At 34.0% G+C, this 8,021-nt stretch overlaps 1 protein-coding gene across 1 annotated transcript in view; it reads right to left on the reverse strand.

Annotated features, from left to right (window-relative positions):
* The window catches only part of LOC136836666 (muscle M-line assembly protein unc-89-like), a 651,149-nt gene that overhangs the window by 43,958 nt on the left and 599,170 nt on the right, over window positions 1–8,021 (reverse strand). Inside the window, 2 exon segments of the mRNA XM_067101137.1 lie at window positions 1,427–1,466; window positions 2,324–2,492. Of these exon segments, the coding sequence (XP_066957238.1) occupies window positions 1,427–1,466; window positions 2,324–2,492 (209 nt within the window).

Raw genomic sequence — 8,021 nt, forward strand, 5'->3', positions numbered from 1 at the left:
TATCGTCTGACAGTCGTTAGCTTCTGATTCCTCTCCCTTAACACTTAAGAGATCTGGTTTTCTCCAATGCTCTCTCTCTCTCTCTCTCTCTCTCTCTCTCTCTCTCTCTCTCTCTCCATTCAGGAATGAGTGAAGACATATTCTTTTCTGATGTGTCCATCTATCTCCCTCATTTTTTATAAGTTGCAAATTTTCTTCATCGTTGATGCTTACTGCCTTTAAGCCACCCCATAATGTCAGATAAGTCAATCTATTTGAAATACTTATAAATAAAATTAACTAAATAACCTCCTTTTGAAATAAAATTACTTAAGAAGGAAATTTACTGGCCCCTTCTATTCCCTTATTGCTAAGTCAAGGACGAATCCTTCGGCAATAAACTTACAGTATACAACTTCGTGGCCACTTCATACACTTAAATAAGTACTTATGGGATGCACTTTAGTCCCGGTACTTTTTATTGGGTTAATTCTGTCTTGGAAAATCTGTTACTCCATCTGCATAGCAACTGCATTTCTATTTATTCGCTCGTGAAGCAACTGTACCATTACATATTCTTCCATTTTCTCTACATGACCGAGCCAAACTTACTCTTGCTCCGGATAGATGGTCCGAGGACCGAGTAGAATTCTAAACCAGGCTTAATCTAAACCAACCAACAAACTTCCCTTGCTTCTCTATCCACTTCTATATTGTTTCCGGCAGCTATTTTGATTATGCTGTGATGCATCTGTTAACATTTAAAGTTAATAGTACTTCATCTCTACACCCATAACCATGCATTACACCCTTTGGCTTCTAATGTTTCCTATGTGTTTTCGTATCTCAATATTTTCCTCTTCTGGATATTGTACCTCAAGGGTTTCTCTTATTTTTGTTGTAGCAAAATTACAAATCTGTCACGCTATAACCATTCTTTAGCAATGGTATGCATTACCCATTGACTAAAACTATCCAAGTCTAAAACTTACTTATCCAGCCTGTCAGCAACATAACATAATAAATGCATAACGTCTAGAGCGCACTTGCACTTAAACACTATATTTCAGGCATACTCAAAACAAGTCAGGATGTGCAGTTGACGGAAAGACTAGATTTTGGTGAATACAAAGAGGCTTAAATGACTTTTATGGATCCCGGATAACTAAAGCCAAGTAATAAAAATACATTTAACGAGGGAGTTGAGTGTGTCACACACCCATTTTTACGATGAAGGAATCAAACTGTTGTCATGTATGGTACCTATATTCTTATCAGTCACTGGCTGTTTATACTTCTTGTAGTTTTGTGACGCCAGTTTACAAAACAAAATCAGTCGACCTAATTGCAGACACGCTGAGATCTTAAATTGAAGATTTATTTACAAATATTCTCAATGACAAAAACAATTTATTCTCTAAAAATGAAAATTTCAACTAACACTCACCCTCTCTTTACTGGTGTGCCTTCAAGTTCACCCTTTAGGCCTAAGGAAGATAAAAACAAAGAAATACATATTAACAATCGGGAAAGCCCTACAAGAGTAAACAATATACAAATGCAAAAAATACAAAAAAAGGATCTTAACAGCATTTTACCGGTGAGAGAGATTATTTGAAATTGGTAATAAAGGACAAAACTGTTAGAGTGCACTATTATTTATATTGGTGAAATATCAACCAAATAAAGATTGAAAATCCACTTTGTCTTAAAAAGTAAATAAGGAAAACAAAAACAAAGTTAAAAAATCTCAAAGCTAAGTCTCTTAGCATATAATTATAGGGATTAATTATTAATTTTCGTTTAAGAGATAACAAAATAATCGGTAGGAAGTAATCTTATATTTTTCATGATAATTAAGAAACTAATCAATAATAAACAAAAATATTACAAAATCGCTTCATCTGAATCAACTTATCATTTTGTGAATTCATCAAAGAAGATGAGAAAGTGAACAATGGTCTTTGATTTATGTAATGAAAAGTACTCTCTCTCTCTCTCTCTCTCTCTCTCTCTCTCTCTCTCTCTCTCTCTCTCTCTCTCTCTCTCTCTCTCTCTATATATATATATATATATATATATATATATATATATATATATATATATAATAATATACACACACATACATACACATATATTTACATATATATAAATATATATGTACATAAATATTTATTTTTATATATATATATATATATATATATATATATATATATATATATATATATATATATATATATATATATATATACATACATACACACACATATATACATACACATACACACACACACATATATATATGTGTGTGTGTGTGTGTCTAGTAGCTCACTTTCATTCTCACCTTTCGCGTAGACCTGAACGGACACCACAGCCCTCGTCTCTCCATGATCGTTCTTGGCCAGGATGCTGTAGGCCCCAGTGTCTTCCAGTCGGCAATTGGGAATCTCCAGCCGATACACCGGTCCTGTTCCGATCTCCTGGAATCGATCGCCGTCCGAATACACACTCGGCTGGAACGGGAATGGAGAAGGGTTACTGCGGTGGAATGCTAGTTGTATGACCAAGATTAGATGCCAGAGTATTTTTGTACTGAATACATACGGTTTCATATCCATTGTCTTAAAAATATACTTATTTAATATACGTATGATCGTTTATGAATATATGCATATGTATGCATGCACATACAGAACACATGAAAGCCCATACATGGGCACACACATATACACACATACACACATACATATATATATGTACCGTATATATATAAATATATATATATATATATATATATATATATATATATTTATATATTATATATATATATATATATATATATATATATATATATATATATATATATATATATATATATATATATATATATATATAATCTGAACTCTTGTTAGTCACTGTATGATGTTTTCAGCTTTATCTTTATTTCTGCGACTTTTGCCATGAATCAAAACGAACGTTCCTAAAATGGTTTAAAAAACATTCAAAACACAGACAGTCTTTCAAAGAAGCAACACGTGAAACGGAATGCAAATCAAAGCCTAATAAAAATAAATATCAATGAATGTATGCAAGAAGTTTGCAGATGAAATCCGTCTATAAAAAAAAAAACCGGAACGATGCTGTTATGAAAAAATATATCAGAAATATGCTAAAGAAACAAAATCTAAAAAAAATGTAATGAAAATTAGGCAACATAATGCTAAAGGAAATTCCTGAAGTGCGGCTCTGAAGGTAATCACACGCCGCAAGGATCATAAATGAAGGACGGGGCAGGACACGGTGTAATTACAGTCTTATAAAATCGATGGAAATTCGGGGAATTTGTGGTCCTTTCACCCGTCCGTCCCCTGGGAACACAGGCAGGTATTACTGCAGTTACAACGGCACTGATGATTCTATTAATAAGATTCATAATTATGGTAATAAGGATTGCTAAGAAGGCACTCAGTGACTAGTAAATAATGTGGCCTCTAAACGTGTACTGACAGTTACAATAATGCTTTCCCTATTCTCTGTTTGTCTGCTACACACAAATATACATTCATAGACACACGCGCATATAACTAATTATATATATTATATTTATATATATTCATATATATACAGTATACAGTATATACACATATATATAAGTATATATATTTATATACAGTATATATATAAAAATGTATATAATACATATGTGTATGTACATATATATATACATACATACACACAGACACACAAGCAAGTTATGCCTCTGTAAATCTTCATTGTATAATTCTATCTTAATACAAACGAGTTTGCATATATATATATATATACCTGTGATTTTACCAACGTATTCTTATTTTTATATCTACAAAACCACTGTTGCCTATAAATAAACACCGTAACACGAATAGAAAGCCAAAGTCCATCCATCCGCAGGATTACGTCACCTAACCACTACACGATTACCCATACAACTGAAACCGTACGGTTGAAAAAGTAGCGTGTTGTCAGTGTTTTTCTTTCAGATTTGTAAAAAAATCGACCAACAACTGATCTCGTGTATCACAGAGACACAACTCATCTCGTGTATCATAGTGAAATTGGTGATGTGGTCTCGAAAAAAGTAACACGCTTTCTTGATTGTATCGCTGTTTCTTCTACATTATATCTCTGGGGAGGAAAGCAGACACATTATAGGCTGCAGGACACAAGATCTGAAAGAGATATAGTTTCACCTGCAGAACGTTTTGTAATGAACAAGCAATTATATGCTCAGGTAACTTGAAAAGCGCATATATATACAGTATATATATATATATATATATATATATATATATATATATATATATATATATATATATATATATATATATATATATATATATATATATATATATATATATATATATATATGTATAAGTAATGAGCACAAAATCACGCGTGGAACGGATGTAATTTTATGACTCACATCGGGATCAACCCAGGTCCTTCAATTGAAAGGCAAAGGGCGCTGTGTATGCATATATATATATATATGTGTATATATATATATATATATATATATATATATATATATATATACATATCTATATCTATATCCATCTATCTATATATAAGTATGTATGTATATATATATATATATATATATATATATATATATATATATATATATATATATATATATATATATATATATAATAAATCAAATCAAAAGTCAAAAGAAGGCATCGTGTTTACCCCTATAAATGGGAAAAAGCACGTTAAAAGAAGATATATATATATATATATATATATATATATATATATATATATATATATATATATATATATATATATATATATATATACGGAGAAACATATAATGAGAAAATGTATAAACAATGGGCTTCAGTTAAATGCACAGAAGTTGAAGGAGTGTATGAAGAGTGCGCAAAATCCCAGAATGGGGTTATTGAGTCAGCAAGAAGTGTTTGTGGTTTTAGGAAGGTGGGAAATGGGAATAAATTTAGTGTGCAGAGCGATGAGGAAATGGAACGCTTAGTGTAGGACAAAAAGAGATTATTTCATGCGCAAGAGCAAGACGGAGAAAAAAGCATATTATGCGGGAGCACAGGAAGATGAATAAGGTGGTCAAGAAGAAGATGAGAGAGAATGATGATGATATATAATAAAAACAAGTAAAAAATGCGCAGAAGTTTCCTCGGTGCATTCGAGTTTTCTGTACAGCGTATAATCGAGGCCAACGAAAATAAATCTATCTTTCGGTGGTCTCGGTATAATGCTGTATGAGCCCCGGCCTGGTGGTGGCCTATCCTATATCGTTGCAAGAAGCATGATTATGGCTAATTTTAACCTTCAATAAAATAAAAACTACTGATGCTAGAGGGCTGCAATTTGGTGTCTGATGATTGGAGGGTGGATGATCAGCATACCAATTTACAGCCCTCTAGCCTCAGTAGTTTTTAAGATCTGAGGTCGGAGAGAAAAAATGAGGACAGAAAAAGTGCGGTCAGAAAAAGTACGGACAGAATAAAGTGCGGACGGACAGACAAAGCCGGCACAATAGTTTTCTTTTATAGAAAGCTAAATAAAAAAAGAGGGGGCTGGAGGCCAGGAATGTGATAAAGGACTTAAACGAGAGTAACTTGTTCTAAAAGGAGGTAAATGAAGAGGCAGGTTAATGAGCAAATGCATCTCAGGATATAAGATGTAAATGGAGAGATGAGGTATGAAGGCAGTTTAGTCCTGGGTTGCTGGAATGAGCATTTTGAGGATTTGCTGAATGTGGAAGACAGAACTGAAGCAGAGTTGAATGACACAGGAGTGAAAGGAATTAAAGTAAGTTTGAGAATTCCTGTAGAAGTTACTGTTGAGGTGGAAAAGAGGGCAACTTAGGGTTACAAAATAGTAAGACATCAGGAGCTGTCTGCATAACAAGTGAGATACAGCAGTGAAAGTGTGATTTATTTCTTGGTACATGAGTAAAGGTGATATATGAGACTAAGAATTATATTATGCTGAGTCTAAAAAGGAGGGTGCATGGTAGGATTCTGACCGAAGAGCAGCTAGTGCTGTGGAGATTTTATATACCAGGGAACTCATCCAAAATTAGCCAGTTAGAGTGTGAATGAGGCAGTGTTCACCTCCCTTCCTTTTCACAGGATCCACCTCTATTATGGGAACGGTTTAATGTTAGAGAAATATTTTAGAAGCTCGTTTGACTTTTTCAGTATATTCTTGAATATATTAATAACTCACGATTTCATATGGTTTGGGAGTCTCTCCTACATTTATGGGGATGCCAAATTTACGTTCCTCCGTACAAAATTCAGTTCAGGTGTATGGACGTCAATTATGGAAATGAGTATAACTCTGTTGGGAATTGGGGCGATCTCTCTCTCTCTCTCTCTCTCTCTCTCTCTCTCTCTCTCTCTCTCTCTCTCTCTCTCTCTCTCTATATATATATATATATATATATATGTGTGTGTGTGTGTGTGTGTGTGTGTGTGTGTGCGTGCGTGTGTGTGTGTGTGTGTACAAGAGAGAGAGAGAGAGACCATTCGAATGAAAAAGATTCATTGCACGAAGAAATGTTCATCTGAAAGCTTATCCACACTCCATTACTTCTGATACCATTGACACCAGAACTTGTACGCAAAAACACTCGACTGACTTCCCCATATTAGATTATGTATCTGTTGCATTGTGCAAAGGATCGCTTGCATAAGAAACCAAGCTCTTAGCCTCATGTCAGTTCTCTCTCTCTCTCTCTCTCTCTCTCTCTCTCTCTCTCTCTCTCTCTCTCTCTAACTTTCCTGGCACGGTGCATTAGTTCAACGCGCACTGGCAGTAATGTGGCATCGCTAATTGAGCTGAGGTAAATGAAGGCAATTACCTTCCAGACGATTATCTCCACGTCAAAACGGCGCTGTCTAATTGCAGCCATAAGAGGCATTCTCAACAGCCTTCGGCTTGGACCTTATGACTGGAGCCTAATTAAGCGTATCAGGTAGTTTAATTTATTCACCAATAACCTTCTTATGACTCAGAATGCTTGTCTTCAAATTACCCTTTTTTCCCCGCGTTGTTTTGAATACGGGATTATGTTAAGAATACTTCTCTGTTGCAGTTCCCGCTCTGTAATATTTACAGAGGTCTCTTTTCTTTATTGTCTTTTATATAAAAACTCGAAATTCAGGATAGATTATCACTGCCAAAAGCGATGTGGTCACAGTTGACCAACTACGTGTGACCCGGTTTCTTTTGTCTGCTTATAACTGACGGTCAAGCGAAACGATGGTCACAATTCGAAAATGTTTAATTTTTTCTTTTTTTTTTCATTCTAAATGAACTAAAATTTACAACTGTTATTCTCTTGTCTCTTCTTTTCTTACTAAATAAACTAATAATTGATGACTGACGGTTGGTATTTGGAGCAAGGGTCTTTCTTTTATCCTTTATTTTCACCAAAAATTCATTCAAAATTCATAACTGAATATCAATAAGTGGAACATAGTCACACGTATTTCTTTGATAAAGCTGCTAAAACCATTTGAGACTTCTATTCAAGTTTATAAATCATACGTGAATATTGTAGTGACTATAATTATATTCTGAATAACATTCGCCCCTAAAAAAATGCAAGTAGCAATTATTATAGTTAGGTGTAACGTTATGTTCTATTGTTCGTAATTATTTTCGAGATAACGAGGAAGGGTCACTTTTTTCTGTACAGAATAACGTAATTGATAGACAATTCGCGCAACTTCACTAAAATGGATTCTGTGTTGAAACGTGATTTCTTTTTTTTACGTGGGGACCATCTATTTGATTATAATAAACATGGAGTGTTTCAACTATGCACAAGGAACTGACATTAACACTAAACACAAGACGAAAAGGATATAACAAAAGAGACGATAAATATAAAAAAGAACGAGAGAGAATTGAGAGGAGAATCGAAAATGAGGCAAAGATAATTTCGTAACCAGAGAGAGAGAGAGAGAGAGAGAGAGAGAGAGAGAGAGAGAGAGAGAGAGAGAGAGAGC

This window comes from Macrobrachium rosenbergii, chromosome 56 (genome assembly GCF_040412425.1).
Source record: "Macrobrachium rosenbergii isolate ZJJX-2024 chromosome 56, ASM4041242v1, whole genome shotgun sequence".
In the NCBI taxonomy this organism is placed as follows: Eukaryota; Metazoa; Arthropoda; class Malacostraca; order Decapoda; family Palaemonidae; genus Macrobrachium; species Macrobrachium rosenbergii.